This window comes from Thamnophis sirtalis, unplaced genomic scaffold (genome assembly GCF_051295495.1).
Source record: "Thamnophis sirtalis isolate CommonGarterSnake01/CBP01778 unplaced genomic scaffold, rThaSir2_p1.2 scaffold_16, whole genome shotgun sequence".
In the NCBI taxonomy this organism is placed as follows: Eukaryota; Metazoa; Chordata; class Lepidosauria; order Squamata; family Natricidae; genus Thamnophis; species Thamnophis sirtalis.
In genome coordinates, this window is record NW_028261396.1 from 5,524,237 (window position 1) to 5,543,888 (window position 19,652).

The 19,652-nt window shown below is 40.2% G+C and overlaps 1 protein-coding gene across 4 annotated transcripts; it reads right to left on the reverse strand.

Annotated features, from left to right (window-relative positions):
* Nucleotides 1-1,516: 1,516 nt before the first annotated feature.
* On the reverse strand, nt 1,517-18,918 carry COLEC11 (collectin subfamily member 11). 4 transcript variants are annotated; one of them, XM_087702794.1, is made up of 7 exons: nt 18,681-18,918; nt 14,838-14,929; nt 8,978-9,049; nt 7,630-7,701; nt 4,771-4,824; nt 2,101-2,196; nt 1,517-1,947 (listed from the first exon to the last, which is right to left on the reverse strand). In XM_087702794.1, the coding sequence occupies exons 1-7, from the start codon at nt 18,821-18,823 to the stop codon at nt 1,538-1,540; spliced, it is 939 nt and encodes a 312-aa protein (XP_087558920.1). In that variant the 5' UTR covers nt 18,824-18,918; the 3' UTR covers nt 1,517-1,537. The 4 variants fall into 4 exon arrangements, with proteins under 4 accessions (XP_087558920.1, XP_087558921.1, XP_087558923.1 ...); XM_087702795.1 differs by having other exon boundaries at nt 1,517-1,929; nt 18,681-18,915; XM_087702797.1 differs by having other exon boundaries at nt 1,517-1,929; nt 14,838-14,987; nt 18,681-18,807.
* Nucleotides 18,919-19,652: the final 734 nt, after the last annotated feature.

Here is a 19,652-nt window from a genome sequence, read left to right on the forward strand (position 1 = left end):
CTAGTCTCCAGAAGATACATTTATGAAACCACATCAACATGACTTCTTGTTTAAATAGTAAGTTTTTTGTGTAAAAAAGGAAATCATAGACATATTATTTAAATATCCTAAATGAATTGTATATCTTTTATTTATCTCAAAATTCTGGACCAGAACTAAGTTTAAGCTGAGTGATTTCAAACAGCTAAGCGTTGCCTGAATATGGGCCATATTTATTTCAGGAATGCAAATTGTGTCATCACTGCTCTTTCCATTTAAGGGGAATTGATATTTGAAATACCTAGAAATACCTAGATTATATTTACAGCTGTACAATTCTAATATATATTTCTAAACATCTTATATCCCATCACACTAGGAGCAATCAGGGTTAGGGTTAGTTTGCAAACTAACATCTTATATTGCTTTTCCTGATATTTACATTTTAGTACCATTGTTCAATAAATTCTCAATGCTGCATTTAAAAGTTTTTTTATGTTCCTGTGTGCCAACTTCTATCCAGATCACAGTCTATTCACCGCAGCGGTAATCAGCTGGGAAGCACTTTGGCAAACTCCTATTGAAAATGATAAAAATCTTCATTTCAAAAATTAATGGATTTCTGAGTAGCTTTGCTATTGTAAAATAATTTTATTACACTTTGTTTATTGCACAGGAATGAACCTACCTAGTCAGCCACATACCTTCAGCCTTGCAAGATATTGTATATTTCACACTTTTACTTGTTGCATGGATAGCTAAACAATGTGATTCCCTTGCATGTGTATATACTGATACACAAACACAAATACAATTGTTTTGAGGCAAAATCACTGAACATACTTTGGATTCATGTTTTCTGCAGGTAAAATGACAAAAGAGGAGTTACTTCTAAGTCATCTTGAAAAAATGAGTTTTCCTAGTTTTCCAAACACCATAAATGGTTTTATTAATAACAAAAACAAATCTCAATGCCAAATAAGAGTGAAGTACACATGAGAAATAATACCTTCCTTCTCCATAATGGGTAACGATAAATAGCCATGTCTAATAAATAAGGTTTATTTCCTACATTCCTGTCTCTTACCTGTACCCCACTATACCTATAGAGGGAAAGGTCCATACTCAAAGGCCTGCACAAAAGGAAGAGAAATTTTAACAAAACTTTTTTTAATTATGTATGTGTTGATGGAGGGATTCCTTGAAAAAAAATGTGAATAAAAGATGGATGGGGATAAAACTATCTTGGGATAGTTTCACACACTGATAGAAAGGATCTCATAAACCAGGAACCGACTTCCATATAAAATCAATCCAGAAATTTGGAGTCCTGGTTACAATGGTTGGACTGCCCAAATTATTCACCCTCCCTCAAAGAAATGCATATAGAGCAGTGTTTTTCAACCTTGGCAACTTGAAGATGTCTGGACTTCAACTCCCAGAATTCCCCAGCCAGCATTCGCTGGCTGGGGAATTCTGGGAGTTGAAGTCCAGACATCTTCAAGTTGCCAAGGTTGAAAAACACTGATATAGAGAGCCTGGCAGGGGGGAAACTTTATTAAACATTTTCTTTGTCAAATTCGCATACAAAATTCATTGTAATGTGACATGCCACATCGTTCCAGCCCCCAGAGGTGATCATTTCTACACAGTCCTCCTCATCGTAAGCGTTATTAGGTTCGCCGCTGCTCCACTTGTTGAAGGTCTGCATGGGGGATCGGTCGGAGTAGAGGAAGCTGCCTTCCTTCTCAAGGTCATTAATGCCGATGAAAACGCGGCTGAGGCCAGCTTGGTTGATGTAAGAAGCAATGAGGCTATTGGTGGCTTCGTCCTTGGGCATGCTCAGTGTCCCTCCTCTTCCTTGGCAGTAGAGTTGGGCGTCCACGTACCGCTTCTGCTCCTTCACCAGCAGGTAGGTCTTATTATCTGTCTCGCGCACACCAGCGACAGCTGCGGGGGAGGGCAGGGCTGAAAAGTGACCACTTGGATTTCTATAAACTTACTTAATGCATTCCATGTAAGACAGACACAGCTGACCAACTGAAAAGCAAGCCAGGTTCTTTGGAAAGCAATTCCTTATATTTAGGAGGGGGGGGGATATGTTTCCATAAACATTCCTACCTTTTTTAATGAACTTCAGCTCTGTGGTCAACAGGGTGACTTGGTTATCCATTTTACCAATGGCTGTTCGCAGCTGGCCACATTCACAAGGAATACCTAAAAAGGATAAGCGGAGTCTAAAGGCCTCCTTAATGGAACATTTTCTTTTCCCATGAAGCCCAACCCAATTTGGACAAATAAACCACATATACACTATATTGCCCAAAGTATTCGCTCACAACTGCGTCTGATTATGTGGATGGGTGAGCGAATACTTTTGGCAATATAGCATATGTGCATTACTATAATAAAGTGTTTCTCAACCTTGGCAACTTGAAGATGTCTGGACTTCAACTCCCAGAATTCCCCAGCCAGCGAATGCTGGCTGGGGAATTCTGGGAGTTGAAGTCCAGACATCTTCAAGTTGTCAAGGTTGAGAAACACTGCTTTATAGCAATTATTCTTTGCAATTATTCTTTGCAATAAAGCCCTATAAATAAAACTTGTCAGCATTCGTTAAAACACTGTGGAAGTTTGTTATACAAGGACTGCATATTCTGTGAACTTTGATAGTGAATGACAGGCACTGAAGCCTTTATTTTTTACCTTTCAGTACCCCAGATTAACTTAGTCTAAAAAATCTAATATTGATATGTGAGGATTTCTCGAAAACATTAAATATAAATCCAGAAAGAAGCATGATCTAAGAGGCAACTGAATTGTGCAGAAAGGATTGGTGGAGCCAAGCTTGGAGCACATGGAAATGCCAACTGAGCACCTTGTTTGCAATTCTTTAAAGAAATTACCTTTTTTTCTTGGACCTTGTCGCCTGGAACTGTCATATGATCCAGGGGAAAATATAACTCCTTTAATTATGTTCACATTCCCAGAAGCTCTTTTACGGAAATGAATTTGAAGCACTAAATAGCACTAGGACATAGAACTTCACTTTTCACAATTACTTTGTGAGATAAGTTGAGAACTAAAGATCTACCCATTCATCAAATCTGCTTTAGTGGGTCCCCCGAGTCCTTATCTAACATCTGTACTACTAGCCTATAACAGCACACTGAAACAGTCTGTGAGGACTCATTGGTATAGTGGTGGAATTCTGGGAGTTGAAGTCCGGACATCTTCAAGTTGCCAAGGTTGAGAAACACTGCTATAATACTCTTCCTTCTGTGTTCACCAACAATCAGTCCTGAAAGTCATATAAATTCATATTCTGATTGTTCTACTCTGGCTTCAAGTGCTCCACTTCTCTACACAGGTTCCCCATGGAGAAGACCCACAGGAATAAATAACCATTTTTTCTGAACAGAGAACTCTGTTAAGTATGTGTAAGCAGGGCTTTTCTGTTCTGATGCAACAAGAGCGCATTAAAGTTCTCAGAGCCAAGGTGGCGCAGTGGTTAAATGCAGCACTGCAGGCTACTGCTAGATCAGCAGTTCAGCGGTTCAAATATCACCGGCTCAGGGTTGACTCAGCCTCCCATCCTTCCGAGGTGGGTAAAATGAGGACCCGGATTGTTGGGGGCAATATGCTGACTCTCTGTAAACCGCTTAGAGAGGCCTGAAAGGCCTATGAAGCGGTATATAAGTCTACTGCTATTGCTATTGCTATTGCTATTGCTCACTAAGATTCCTTCCTGTAATTTCCTGCATAAATAGGAATCTGTGGTGAAAACAAGAAACATTTTCAAGTGTACAGGTAGCCCTTGATTTACAACAGTCCGTTTAGCGACATTCAAAGTTACAACAGCACTGATAAAAAGTGACTTATGATGATTTTTCACACAAACGTTGCAGCATCACCATGGTCCCATGATCAAAATTCAGGTGCTTGGCAACCGATTCATATTTATGACGGTTGTAGTGTCCCAATGTCATGTAATCATCTTTTGTGACTTTCTGAGAAGCAAAGTCAATGGGGAAGCCAGATTCACTTAATAACTATGTTACTAACTTAAGAACTGTAGTGATTGACAACTGTGTTACTAAAGAACTGCAGTGATTCACAACAACTGTGGCAAGAAAGGTCATAACATGGGGCAAAACTCACTTAACAGATGTCTTACTTAGCAACATAAATCTTGGGCTCAGTTGTGGTTGTAACTCGAGGATTACTGCATTAGTGAACATGGGAGGAGGACTTGCACATGTGTAGAAATTACATAGTCCTAACGGTTCCATCACAAAACCGCGTTTGACTAAAGCGCGCTCGACGAAACCGCGTAGCTGACGTCATCACAGGGCGACAACAGCGCGGAGACAGAAGCACGCTGTAAACGCTAAACCTAAAATTAACACCTAAACCTAACCCCCCTAAACCTAACCCTAAACCTAACCCTTAACCTAACCCTAAACCTAATCCTAACCCTTAACCTAACCCTAAACCTAACCCTAAACCTAACCCTTACCTTAAGTTGAATCGGCTTGCTTTCAAAGCGCTATTTAAAGCGCCCTTCTTTCTCCGCGCTGGCTGTTGTCACACTGTTGATGACGTCAGCGACGCGGTTTAATCGGGCGCAGTTTAGTCGAGCGCGGTTTTGTCGTGCCACGAGTCCTAACATGCCCTGTCATACTTTCTTATGCCTATTTATAAGACGCTAGCATTGTTCACTTAATTTCAGAATTATTACATTGCCAAACGGGCCTTGAGAGAGAGTCAGCCAGTTCTGATATAATTTACCTGGATCTCCGTTAGGACCAGGTGGACCTATATCTCCATTATCTCCTTTCTGTCCTATAAAAAAAAAAAGACAATTCAGCTTCTCAGCAAATGAGATTTTATCCAGGGTCAATACATTATCAAGCTTGGCTATTAGATAACTGGGAAAGTAATGCCTAGTGAAAGAAAATGTAATTCACACATAAATGTGTTTGAAATTAAAAATAAACAATGTAATTTCATTGAATTAAATTGTCCGTTTCTTGAAGAAAATATATTCCTGCAAGTAAGGAATAAAATGTAGGATGCTTCACGGTTTTTTAGTGTGTCCCTAGCATTGATAATATGAATGGTTAATGAGTGTTTAATAATACTGTTTATCTATAAACCTATTTCTGTGGTTTTTGCAGGTATCCTTTCAAAATGCTTTTGGCAGTGGCATGTGTGATGCAAGCATACTAGAAGTACTGGATAACACACAGAGACAGACAGACAGAATAATTTTTGGAAGAATATGAATAGATATATAATATTGCAACCTGGAACTCTCCCAAGCGCAGTGAGAATTCAAATCCAAATATCATTGGCAATTCAGCTGGTCTCTGGAGATGTTCTCCTGATTTCCTTCATCCTACCCAACTACACAGTTCATGAGGGCCTACCTCTTCAAACATCTTTCTACATACTGGAGGAAATGGAAAATGGGGCCTCCTCATCTCCTCCTGGATTAAAAAAGTGAATAATATCTGGTAGAGGCTAGTGAGAAAGCCAGGCTCCCTCCAGCATATTTTGGCAGATGGGAGTTCCGATACCTTTACCCTATCATATTTCCTGCCAATGTGTAAGTGTCCTAGTGATCGTGTTCTTAAAAGTGCTAATCCCATCTACCTTTCACACTGGCTGACAAGAAAAAGTAAGCGAAATAAATGGCTGTCTGGGCTGTTCTAAACATTGTATTAATGTGTGAGAATACAAAGGTTTGTCTGGAGAAGCAATCAATATCACCCTTGCATTATCTCACATATTTCCCTAGCTATACCAGGATTGTAGTCATGATTGAGAGCTATCAACCAATGGAACAGAAGTTGCCTTCAGAAGTTGTGGGAGCTTCATCACTGGAAGCTTTCAAAAAGAGACTGGGCTGCCATCGTTCAGAAATGGTGTACGGTCTACTTGGACAAAGGGGTTGGACTAGATGACCTAGAAGGTCCCTTCCAACTCTGTTAATCAGTAAAAGCTGGAAGCCAAGTCCTCCTTGGGTCCCATCTTATTGCAGAGCTCAAATGCTGGATAAACCACAAGTGGAGTGAAGCTGGGAGGACTCCAGTAAGTTATTATCTATACTGGATGCAGAATAAGGGACCTTGTGGGCTTAACTAAAATGTTGAAGTATGATAACACATGAACTGGAACTGCTCATGTGATGGCCCATCATAAAAATAAGTCTTGAAGGATACGACAATAAGCCTTAATCAACATATTACATTTTTCCTGATACTAATTTAAAATATACTGGTTAGCAGGGCTTATAAATCAGTTACCGTATTTTTCGGAGTATAAGGCGCATCTTTTTCCCTCAAAAAAGAGGCTGAAAATCTGGGTGTGTCTTATATACTGAATATTGAATTTTTTGCCTCCTGAAACCCCGCCCCCTTCACTAAAATGGCATTTAGGAGGCTTCCAGAGTGCTCCTGGGGGATGGGGAGGGCAGAAATGAGCAAAAAGTGGGCTGTTTTTTGCTCAATTTTGCCCCCTAGGAGCACTCTACAAGCCTCCTAAAGGCTATTCATGCCCTTTTTTTGGGGGGGAGGCCTTTTTTTGAAGGTCTGCAAAGTGCAAAAACTTTTTTTTAATTTGCCTCTTCAAAATCTTGGTATGTCTTATATTCTGGTGCGTCTTATACTCCCAAAAATGCGCTAATTAGGAAGAAATAATATCTATAATTTTCTCTGACCTATATCAACAAACTCAAATTCATATGTTTATCTTATTTCAAATTCATACATTTATTTTTATTTCTAAGCCTACACGTGACTTTTAAGTTAGTTTTTAAAATGTATACACACAGACACACACTATGTTTCCCTGAAAATAAGACCTGTGTGTGTGTGTGTGTGTGTGTGTGTGTGTGTGTGTGTGTCCAAAAGAGGCATTGTGTCTTATTTTCGGGGGATGTCTTCACTGTCTCATCTCACGGTGGCGGCACCAACAGTCTCACCCAGTAGGAGCCCGTGTGGCCACTGCCAGCCCATTTCTTCTGGAGCTGATTGCCACTGCTTGCATCCAGCGCCCCTGGCCTCTATTTTGCCATCAGAGGCCTTCAGAAAAGGCCTCTGCAGCTGAGAAATGAGCTCAGATGTTGCCTCTGACAGTGAAACAGAAGTCAGGGGGCGCACACGTCAATCCGGAGCTCGATTCTCGGTTGCAGAGGCCTTTCCTGAAGGCCTCTGACAGTGAAATGGAGGTCGGGCACAATGCGCACAAGTGGCGGCTAGCAGCCACAGAAAAAATTGGGCCGGCAAGGCGTGGTAGGTGTCGGAGTGTGTGAGGCGTGGCTGCAACTGTCAAGGGGGTTCGTGCACGTGGGGTAGCCTCACCCCCCCCATCCCCACCCTAGCTTGATTTTTACCTGTGCGCCTTGCCCCACCTTGTGCAACCAGGTGCAACGGAGTGAGTGGGGTCTTTATTAGGGCTTGTTTTGGGGGTAGGGCTTATATTGGGGGCATGTGTAAAAATCAAGCTGGGGTTATTTTGGGGGAAACCAGGTACGTGTACACACACACACACACACACACACACACACACACACACACACACACAGAGTGAGAATTAAACTTAATATATTTTTCAAAGCTTAATAAAGAATGAAGAAGAATATACCTTTTGAGCCTATGGGACCAACCTTTCCATGTCGCCCCAGGCTGCCTTTCTGCCCTTTGTCTCCCACTTCTCCTATAATATAAGAACAATCAAAGGAAAATTGAAAGGACTTCTGTTTTTATGAACGTCTAACATTGTATCTGTCTACATTATAGCCTGTCTTAATTAAAACAATCTAGTTAAAGCTGAAAATAACGGAATGTGCCAGAGCAAAGAAAGAGAAGGAAAAGAATTTGTGTGGAAAGGATTACTTCCAGTTATGGTCCACAGGGAGAGTGCATCATATTGGCTTGGAGTATACAGGCTAAAGAGAAAAAGTTAACGCGAGAATGATAATTCAGAGAAGAGAATACTGCACGGCTGCATGTTTCTAAACACAAAAAAGCTTCAGATAAAATGAATCCGTCTTTATTATTGGCCTGTGTCGTTTTCTCACAGCTTTAAGCTTCAGAGGCAACAAATTAGAATTGGAAACGATGCTGCTTTTGGAAAATTTTACTTGAGAGATGTTTCTCCCAATCTTTTCTATCCTTCCCATCTGATTAAGCTGGATGGACATATTTCGGATCCCTCTTCCTATCTTCTGGGTCCAGAAGATATGCCTTTTTTGCAACAGCACCTAAGTTATGGAACATTCTCTCTCTGGAGATAAGGCTAAATATGGAATTGCAATTTATCAAACACAAAAAACAACTTTCCCTGATGATAGTGTGATTCTTAACTCTTTCATTCCTTCAAGCAGTGATTTTTCCTCTTCTCCAGAAACAATTATTATTTGGGCCAGGATCTGGCATCTTTCACAATAATGAGGTTGCTGTTGTAATTGGGGTGAGGTCTGCTCAGGAACTCTGGGTCATTTTGGGCTGCTGTTAGCTTGTCCACTCCCTAACCACCACCACCACCCCCAAATTGCTGGTTACACTTTCCTAATTCAGGGCACCTAAAAAGGAGGAACAGATCTAAATATTTCAATATTTTGTATTTTCCATTACAAACTCAATATCAACACAATATACAGTAATTCTCAAATAAAACATTCCACGTGCATGCTAGTTTTGATAAATCAAAAACTTAAGATTAAGTTTAATTAGGTACAAACCTATATATGCAACTGTGACATTAACACAGTGTTTCTCAACCTTGGCAACTTGAAGATGTCCGGACTTCAACTCCCAGAATTCCCCAGCCAGCTGGCTGGGGAATTCTGGGAGTTGAAGTCCAGACATCTTCAAGTTGCCAAGGTTGAGAAACACTGCATTAAGAAAATGTACACAAAAAGTATATTCTCCGTTTATTATTAAACAATATTAATCCAATGCTTAAAATTCGTTTTTAAAATAAGATTTACCTTTTTCCCCTGGAGGCCCAACTCGCCCAGGGCGGCCTGGAGCACCTTTTCCCCCTTTTTCTCCATTTTCCCCTATTATGTAATAAAACATAAGGTAAAGCCAAACAAACTATTCAAAATTCAGTGGCATTGTGTTCATAATTTAATTCTATCTATCATGCTATCTAGATTTTGGTAACAGCATCTCAAACATACGGTCATTTCAGATGATGTGGTTCAACTTCTTAGTCCTCTCAGAAACTTCTCCCAACACCTCCCAGAGGAAATAAGATTGGTTTGCAGTACTAAGACTCGGATTGCATAGAAGTCAAGGACATGTTGGATTTTAGCCAACAGATGAAAGACTGTATATCTCATTAGTGTACATCTAAGCCAGGGAGACATCCTCCTCCTGGCAGTTTAGCTCAGACACTGATGACTTTTTAGAGATTTTACATTAGCCGCAGTCTTCGTAGGTTGGCTATTTTGTGCTTCACTGCGTTTCTTCATCAACCTCCTTCACCATTATGACTGCAGCTTTTAATTAGAGAGACTATGCTGAAGCATGGACAAATTTGGGGTTGTTTTTTCCTTCGGGCTTTCAGTTTTTTTTTTAGTTTTATATCTCAGCGTTCCCGTTTCCTTGATAAAAGGGCAATTATTGCTAGAACTCAAGAATCATGCATAATTCTTAGCCCTGATGTGGCAGATTTTAGCAGACCGGGTTTTTTTTTGGGCAAAACACTGCCAATTGTTCAGGCAGACTGAGCAAAGCAGTGGTTTTTCTAACCATAAAGTTTCGACTTTGCAAATCGATATGGAAACAAAGGTGCACTACTTCCTGTGTGGTTTCCAAATAAGGAGTCAAGATGTCAAGACTGGACCCATAAGAAATAGCATATTTTCATATGGGGTAGATACCCATTATCAAGCAAACACACACACACAAAAACCCTTTTAATAGAATAGAATAGAATAGAATAGAGTAGAATAGAATAACAGAGTTGGAAGGGACCTTGGAGGTCTTCTAGTCCAACCCTCTGCTCAAGCAGGAAACCCTACATGACTTCAGACAAATGGATATCCAACATCTTCTTAAAAACTTCCAGTGTTGGAGCATTCACAACTTACTCTGGAGGCAACTTCTGTTCCACTCATTAATTGTTGTAATTGTCAGGAAATTTCTCCTTCTAAGTTGCTTCTCTCCTTGATTAGTTTCCACCTATTGCTTCTGGTGCTATCCTCAGGTGCCTTGGAGAATAGCTTGACTCCCTCTTCTTTGGGGCAGCCCCTGAGATACTGGAGGACTGCTATCATGTCTCCCTTAGTCCTTCTTTTCATTAAACTAGACATGCCCAGTTCCAGTAACCATTCTTCATATGTTTTAGTCTCCAATCCCCTAATATTTGTTGTTGTTTTATTGTTATTATTATTAAAATATTATTGTCGATTTCTTCTTCTTCTGTAAGGAGTCACATTCTTTGACATTGAGAAAGATCAAGACAAGAGGGGTGTGTGGAAATCAGTGATTTTCCCTGCGGAAGAGGCATTCCAGAAAGGCAAGGAAGCAATCTGGGAAGATGTCCACGGACAGACTCCTGGAGCAGGTGAGAAGCACCTGTGCTCCTTCCTCCTCCTCCATTCAGTTCAGGATGTAAGTTTATTTCAATATCTGTATGAGAAAGTTTAGGAAACTAAATCCTAACTTTGTTTGCAAATCATATCAATGCGTTCTCTGTTTTCCCACAAAACTATCACTCATACTACACAACTTCCTCAGCCTCAATTCTTCATGTTTAAAGGCTTTTTTCTTCTGCATAATTGCTCAGTCCCTGATTCGCAATTATTGTGGGACAAATACCCAGATTATTTTTAAAATGTATTATGTCTCCTTTTTTAGTAACTCAAGTTGTAGAACAGACCCAAATACTTCTTCCTTCTGTTTTTCCCAACAACCCTGTGAGGTGGCTTGAGCTGAGAGAGAGTGACTGCCCCAAGTCACCCAGCAGGCTTTCATGCCTAAAAGCAGGACTTGAATTTATAATCTCCTGGTTTCTGGGCCAGCACCTTCACTATTAGACTAGCTGGTATTTGAGCAGAACATCATTATAAGAAAGGAAGTTTTGCATATCAGCAAAAAAGATTGTATATTACAGATCTATAACGATTTAATAATAGAAAGGTGCATGAAATAGTAAATATATTGTGTTTTAACACTTAGAACAAAAGAATCATCCACAAATTGTTCCATTAGAATGTTTCAAGTTGGCTGTGTTCTGCACAGAGGTGGGTTCCTACCAGTTCGCACCTATTCGGTAGAACCGGTTCGTCAAATCTACCGAACCGGTTAGAAGAGGTCCCACCAGTGGACCCGGAAAGCAGGCCACACCTACAGAAGAGGTTCCAAACTTTTTTGAAACCCACCACTGGTCCTTGGATAGGATTATTCTACACTATCATGCTCCTATTTATAAAACTCAGTGCCTCTGTGAAAGGTAAGGATGGCTACTGCGTTTGTGGTGCAATCAGAACATTGCGTGTGTTGAAGTTGTTTTAACGCAAACCAAAGATGCCTTTTAAAAAACAAGTTTACATCCTATTCTTATGCATGCCAGTGCTGTGTGGGAGGTGATTTAAGGTGGTTCTGACAAGTGTCGTCGGCATCTTCATATCCGGTCACATAGGCGGCAAGCCACTCCCATGCGGTCACATCAGCAGCAAGCCACTCCCACAAAGGAGGCCACACCCACAGAGTAGGTTCGAACAATTTTTGAAACCCACCACTGGTTCTGCAGATAAAAACTTGAAACACCTTGGGCAGAATATTTTTGGTCTCCTCGATTAGTTGAACTGGAGACCATGGTAGACGTAATTACTACATAATACAATTTGTAAAAATCTAATATAGAGGATAGGTTTAAAAACTTAAAAAAATAAGTACAGTATCCATAGGAAACACAGCCCTTTTCTTACTCAATTAAATATTTAAATCAGAAGGAAGCATTCCATCCCCCTTCTCAAGCATTGAACAAGCAGGGGTCATTTCAGTTACTTTAAATAAACTCTAGGTCAATCAGGGTTTTTTTTTCTTTTTCATGAGTGCAAAAAAATTGCTGGTACTTTTTAATTGCATGAATAACCCTAAAATAACAAAATGCAAGGAACAGTCATGGCCATTTTGACTTGGAATGTTTGGGATATGTATTATAATTACTGCTTGGATTCAATTCAAGGGTACATTTTGGAGGCAGGGAGATATTTTTGGCAAAACTGACCCAACTATGAGTCCATCTTTTAGGATGAATTCATGAAGATGACTTTGAAGCACTTACGAGGCACTAGAGTGTTTTAAACAAAGTTTTATTGTGGCAGAAAATTTTATTGTTTTCAGAAAATTAAGTGTTTGATAAAAAGCTATACCGTGTACGGGCTCTGGGAAGTCGGGGGGGGGGAAGGGAGGTGGGGTTCTAGGGGGGAGGAGGGGAGGGGGGAAATATAGTATGTGCTGGATTTTAAACTGATTAATATGATTGCACTTGTATACTGTTGCGTTTTTAATTCTAGTGTAAAAATAGGAAGCTGAATATATTGATAGATAGTAGAAATACACCGAAGGGAGGAGTAGAGGGAAAGAAGAAAGAGGGGTAGAGAGGGTGGGAGAGAGGACCGGAGGGAGGGTGAGATGGAAGGGAGGGAGTGTATTGGGAGAGAGGAGTGATAGAGGGGGAGGGGAAGTAGGGTAGAGGGGGATGTTGGAGGGGAGAAAGGAAAGTTGGAGGGGGGTGAAAGGAAGGGTGTATGGAGGGTTGAAGTGGTATATTGGGTTTCTATTTTGGGGAGTATTGTTGACAAGGATGGCTGTGTTTATTGCTCAATGTTATATGGCCCCGGTTATGCACAGTATATATGTGACTGTATGAAATGAAAATGAAAATGAAATAAAACATATTTACACCAGGAAAAAAAATTAATTTATTTCATCTGATTCATTGAGCAAATAAAGTAATAGAGAAGTACAATGGAGAATAACCTCACCCAAAAATTTAACAAGAACACAAAGAGTACATCCTGACATCAACAAAAGGAAATATGAATCACACACACACATCCCTCAAATCTACATGAATGGAATATTGTGGAAAGAAAAATTAACACAGGCTGCTAACACCAACTTGGGGCATCTGTTGTAGTTGTCATTCAGCTACATTGATATTAATAAGAAATCTGATGTTTTTTGGAGAGTTTGCGTACCATACATGACAGTTTACTCTAAGATCTTTGGTAAAAATAACAAGAACAAAAAGTTGTATTCCCAAAGGGTTTCTACTTCAGAATTGACCATTAAATGTATGAGGGTTCCATGTTGTCCTTCATTTTTATTTTGTATCATAAGACCTCCCAACTTCATTGCAATTAAATTAGCATTTGCTTACACTGGTGACGATTCTTATTTTCACAATAAAAGAACTCAGCCCTGTTGATGACTATACATTAAATCAGTGGTTCCCAAACTTGGCAACTTTAAGACTTGTGGACTTCAACTCCCAGAATTCTCCAGCCAGCAGAGTTGAAGTCCACAAGTCTTAAAGTTGCCAAGTTTGGGAACCACTGCATTAAATCATTGATCTAGCTACTAAGATAATCCAAATAAGTTACTGATACTTTTCAGAGTGGGCAATCCTAAACACAGGATATAGTTAAAGTAGAGAACTCAAGAGTAAATCACTAATAATTAAGCATACCATTTCTAAAATGTCCACTTTATCTAACCTGGCCCCTCTGAAACATGATAATAAATGATCAAGTAATGCAGTCACAGAATGGGCCATGAATGGCAACAAACCAGCTAATATTTATAAAATAAGGACATAGGAAAAAAAGAGAAATAAGGCCTGTTACAGTCCTCTAAATTCTTCATTCTGTTTATGCAAATTAGACCCATTCTCTTATAAAATATTTGTTAGTTTTTTGTTGGTGTGCAGGTATCAGAATGTTCTAAGAAAATGAAATTTTATAAACGAGGAACGAAAAGTAGAAAAGCAGAAAATGTCTCCAGGGCCAGGATCCAAGAAAATTAGGAAGATATACGGCAGTGGTTCCCAAACTTGGCAACTTTAAGACTTGTGGACTTCAACTCCCAGAATTCTCCAGCCAGCAGAGCAGAGCTGGCTGGAGAATTCTGGGTGTTGACGTCCACAAGTCTTAATAGTTGCCAAGTTTGGGAACCACTGATATACGGTATAGTAAATAAGAGTTGTGTGGTTGTTTATTGGGAATTCTGTGGAGGTTCACCGACAAATGCGCGATAGACATATGCGCGCCGACAAAACCGCGACGGACAAATGAGCACCATCAAAATCGCTAATTGATTTTCGACAATAGTGCGCCGACAAAATCGCGGCATCAACAAACTATAGACAGCCCAGTGAGTGTGCTGGGCCTTTAACATAGTGGGACGCGTATACGTACGTTATAACCCTAACCCTAACCCTAAAAAAATTTCGATGTTATTGTGCTTGTCATCGCGCTTTTGTCGGCGCGATTTTGACGTCGCGAATTTGTGGCTGCGATTTTGACGTAGCGTTTTAATTGGCGCTATTTTGTCGGCGCGCATATGTCTATCGCGCAATTGTCGGGTCACGTTCTGTGGAAGGATTGTTTATGACCATCCAAAGGCCACTACGGTTATTTATCTAAGCGACAGCTCAAATGATCCTTTCTTTATAAGTCAATTGCCCCAGACTAGGAAAAGATTAAGAGAAAAGTTTGTCTATTTCACTAAGAGAATACAAGCCTGCTAATAATTACTGGAATGCCATCAGAACAATAAAAATGAAGACAGAATATCTGACCTATTTATGGGAAGAGAGACGCATATTACCTTTGAGTCCTGGAACCAGAATCTGAACAGAGCAGGATTCCTCTGCAATATGCTGAGCATATCCAGATCTTGGCAGAGACAGGAATGCAAGGCTAATTACGGAGACAAAGAAAACCAGATCACTCTTCATAATGAGCTTGTCCCTTACTCCTAAAGGGAGGAAAAATGAATACACCATTAACACGGATTCTAAATACTTCACAGACAGTCCTAATATGTTCACTATCTTCTAAGGGCACAATAATCTTTACAGCATATTAAAAGATATGTTTAATGTATGATAGCTTGCTAAATTGCAAAATCTGTTGCTATTTTTTAGTAATATGTTTTATTGGGAAGGGACAATCAGATTTCAGCAGAGCGAGATTCCTTGCGACACACATATATTTTCCCCTGGATCTCATAATCCACATTTAAAACAACAGAAAAGAGTTTGGCTTGGTATACCATATGTAGGAAGCTATCACCCAGCCCTCTCCCAGAAAAATGAAATGTCCTAGGAAATATTGAAAAGGCAGAATATTTCCCTGGATGTGAAAAAGGAAGAAACACGTTTTAAAGGCAGAGTAGCTCCCTGCAGCTTCCTGCCCATCTTCCTTTGTCAATACACCATTAAGATGCCCAAGCCAGTCCCTTTACATAATAAAGAGTTCTCCCCTTCAGCTCAGCTCCCCTTCAGGCATGATTAGCCTTCACCCACTCACCACATGGCATCCGAGAACTCAACCAAACCTGGATTCAAAACACAGCCTAAAGAGTTGCCCCTGTCATGGCCCCATGAGAGTCTGACAACCAATCAAAATACAAGATCAAAGGCCAGAGCGAGCATAAAACCAGGGACTTTCAGCATCTCAGCCATTCCTTCTGTTCTTCTCCATCCAACATTGAAGCATGCGATCCCCTTTTCTGTTCAGGACTCAAGCCATGTGGTCCTGTCCACCATTAAAACCATCTTTCCAAGCAGCCTCCATGTCTCCAGTGTCTTTTCCCCCACTTGGAGCCAAACCCAAAAGGACGTTTCTTTCAACACATACTTGTTCAAAATTCCCAGAAAAAAGGATTGGTCTTCATACATACTCACAAAAAAAACAAAAAACACCCTAATTTAGTGCATTTTGAGGATGATCTACATTAAGGTTCCCTGGGGAAGTCATGAACACATTTCCACCCTGCTGGAAAAAAAAAATCAATCAAAGGGAAAACAAAAATCTTTGGGAGAAATCCTGAGTCCAAATGATATGATGGGGAAATGTATAAAATTGCTTTTTCCTGCAATTTCTTGTTTTCGAATGAAGCAAAAGCACCTGTGTCTAGAGTTGTGCAAGAAAAAATGGCAATGCATACGGTATCTCAGTTTTCAGTTATTTCTACCAATCTCGATCAGTTCACATAGCATTCCACAAAGATAGGAACATTGTGCGCATTGGGGGGGGGGGGGGGGGAAAGGCAGGAACTATTTCTGTCCTCTGTTCTCAGATTGTATAACACACTTGTAATTTTGTGATATTACTGAACTATCTTCTAGGAACAGGGTATCAAGAGATTTGTTTGGGGTTTTCAAGGATGGCATATAAAACTTGTAGGCAATACAATTTCTTCGCAGTAAAACTCTAAATGATGTAATACCTACATTCTGGCACTGCTAAACTAGTATCAAAGCTAAATTTTCCTCTATTACTGGTCTTAATTTTCAAATATTTCATGTATGGGTAAGGGTATCCATAACAGTATAAATATAAATATATGGCATGATATAAGTATATCATCCCAATAATAACTTGATTTGCACAATATGCTGAGGTACCACATTTTAGTCTAGCTATCGGTAGTACATTAGCTGAACCTTGCAATGAATGTATCATTGAGTGCATATCAATTGATTTATGATTGTCTTCCTTGCAAATCAAGAAAACAATGTTAAATAAGGACCAGCATGGATTCAGCTGTTGTGAATCACATACTATATGGGTTCAGCAAGCTCAGTTTCATGAGGCAAGAACCCAACAGCCTTTGATATTAAAAACAAAATAAACCAGCATGCAGTAGGTGACAAGATAAGAAGCGACTCTTCTTTTTGAATATTTTTTTTAAAAATTAGCTGCTGCTTAATCTCTTCATTTTTTTCCTCAGGTTAGTGAATTTTATCAACTGAAATAGACTTTCAGAGAAGCCCTTTCCTGACATCAGCCTTTCATATACGGTATATTGAATCAGCCATCATACCCTATGCCAGTGTTTCTCAACCTTGACAACTTGAAGATGTCCTGACTTCAACTCCCAGAATTCCCCAGCCAGCATTCGCTGGCTGGGGAATTCTGGGAGTTGAAGTCCGGACATCTTCAAGTTGCCAAGGTTGAAAAACACTGCCCTATGCAACATATCAGGAGGGTTGTGGAAATACATAGTTGTGCCTATCAAAACTGACCTGTTCAGGAACTCTCCAGCACAAACAGATGTTTGTAGAGATACTTCCATAAAGTCAAGAAATCAGAATCTACCTGTGTTTTGGACAGTGTCTTGAGATGTTTAATGTAATTTTGCTTTAATAAATTTACGTATTTAAGAATAAATTTAATAAATAAAATATGTAGGAGGATGGAAGAAAGAAGGCATGGGAAGAAACAAAGAATTCTATTTTCTCTGTAACTCCTCCCCATACTATTTGTTCTTTTGTAGACTGAAAAAAGTTCTGGAGGTGGGAAATATATAATTCATTGTGCAAATTTGTTCGCCTTAGAGGGAAAACAGGCAATTTTCAATGCCTACAGAAACAGTTGCAATATTTTAAATTCATCCTTTTCTGTGACTGTCTGATTCCTTATTCTTTTCTTAATCTCCATAACATTTCCCTACTTTGCCTGCCCATCTATTTGCATTTTTCATTTATTTTCAAAGATCTTTCACCTTCTATTTTTGTTTTTTTAGATGTAGCCTTCCTGTTTTGTTCCTTTTCCTGAAATAGATTTATTTAGAAATAGCACTTAATTTTTAGCTAACTGTACCAAAACATTGGCCCCACGTTTTTTTCCAAAGCAGGGGATTCTGTTCCAAAAATTGGTTAGCAATAGTAATATAGTACAATAAGCTTCCTTGTGAGAACACACAGATATCTCACACTCAATCCTGAGTGATCACAAAGGACAGTAGGAAACTTGAGGTCAGGGTTCAAAGTTAGAGACTTTAAATTATATCCTAGTTGGAAGTGATAATTTTATGGTTTGTCTACTTGAAGAGGGCTGGTTTAGGGAAGAATGCTCCAGACCTCTAGCAGCTGCTAGAGAGGAAAAATTAAATTTGGACCACTATATTCCATATTCTTCAACCAACACTTTACAGTCCATATTCTATACGCCTTAACAATGCGGAGGTATGTTAAGGGGAAGAACCAGAGCTGAACTTTTCAGTTCCAGATATTGTACAAGTTGTGAAGATTATGCTTAGCGCTTTTGTAGCGTTTTATCTATCTCTGAAATAGTTCCTCAAAATAAAACCCCAACTTTCCTGCTTTCCTTATTCTTTCTGCGACACACGTCTGCACCAAGAAAACAACTCATTTATAATAGCACGGCGTAAGATAAAAAATACACTCCTGTGCAATCCTGAACACTATATAAATTAATTTCGGATGTTTAACAACTTTTTAAATGTAAAGACATGAGCCAGTCTGTAGGTCTGTGACATTAGATGACCTACATTGCAACAGTTCCAGACTGACCCAACTCAGCCCTGATCTGAAAGTCAGTCGTCTCCTCTTTATCCAGCTTCCATCAAAAAACGCTCCACAGCCTGCTCTCTTTTAAACCAGGGTTTTGGCTGGCACAACCATCCCAGCATCTCACCTACCTTAGATCTGCTGGGAGAAGAGGCGCTCCGGCTGAGCTGCTGACTGAACGGGCACTGCTCCACAGATGGACCTCATTGCTACTATTTACAAAAGCCCGATAGGCTTTAATTTGAAGTGGGCTCCACTCCTGCTCTTCGACCATCCAGCAAATCAGGCCCAACGTTTGCAAGCGTTATCTGTAAACAGCTTCCTGTTTGAAACAGCTCAGCTGTCCAGCAGGACGTTAATTAGGAGCAAAATGTGTGGGAATGCAGCAAGGACCCATGATATAAACGGCTGCTTTTGGCAGGGCGCATTTTTGGGAATGCAGGAGACTTCTCTCTTCGCCTCTCTCTCGCCTTCCCATGGAAAGAAGCCCTTCGTTAACTCTTTCATGTCTAGTGTCAGATAGCAGCCATGTGAATAGGATCCTAGTAGAGCAAAGGTCTTCCTTAGTGCCTTGCTTGGGTTTTGAGCATGGACATTCAGAAGGACGGTAAGGATCCAGAGCTAAGACATGCCAGAAACATTAGTGTTACATGTAAGAGGGGTGTTGAAAGACATGTCCTTCTGGGTTCGGATCCAAGTGGGGGAAAAGACACTGGAGACATGGAGGCTGCTTGGAAAGATGGTTTATTGTTGGACAGGACCACATGGCTTGAGCCCTGGACAGAAAAGGTGATCACATGCTTCAATGTTGGTGGAGAAGAAGAGAAGGGCTGAGGGAGGGGCTTGCTAGGCTTTTTATAACCTGTTCAGTCCCACCTCTCTGTTTCCTGTTCTTGTGTAAAAAATGTATTCTGATTGGTTGTCAGATTCCCATGGTGCCATGCAGGGGGATACTCTCTAGGCTGTGATGAGTTCTCAGATGCCATGTGGAGAGTTGAATAATATCCCTTCCCCCTACAGCTACAGTAGAGAAGTCTTTATTATGTAAAGTGGGCTAGCCTGGCGGCCTTAATGGTCCATTAGCTGGGGATGGACCGAAAGCT

Coding starts and splice junctions, on each gene's coding strand:
- COLEC11 (XM_087702794.1), bottom strand. CDS start 18,823: ATGGTCGAAGAGCAGGAGTGGAGCCCACTTCAAATTAAAGCCTATCGG. Junction 7,702..8,977: donor TGGGCCTCCAGGGGAAAAAG/GTAAATCTTATT, acceptor CTTATATTATAG/GAGAAGTGGGAGACAAAGGG. Junction 4,825..7,629: donor TGGTCCCATAGGCTCAAAAG/GTATATTCTTCT, acceptor TTTTTTTTATAG/GACAGAAAGGAGATAATGGA.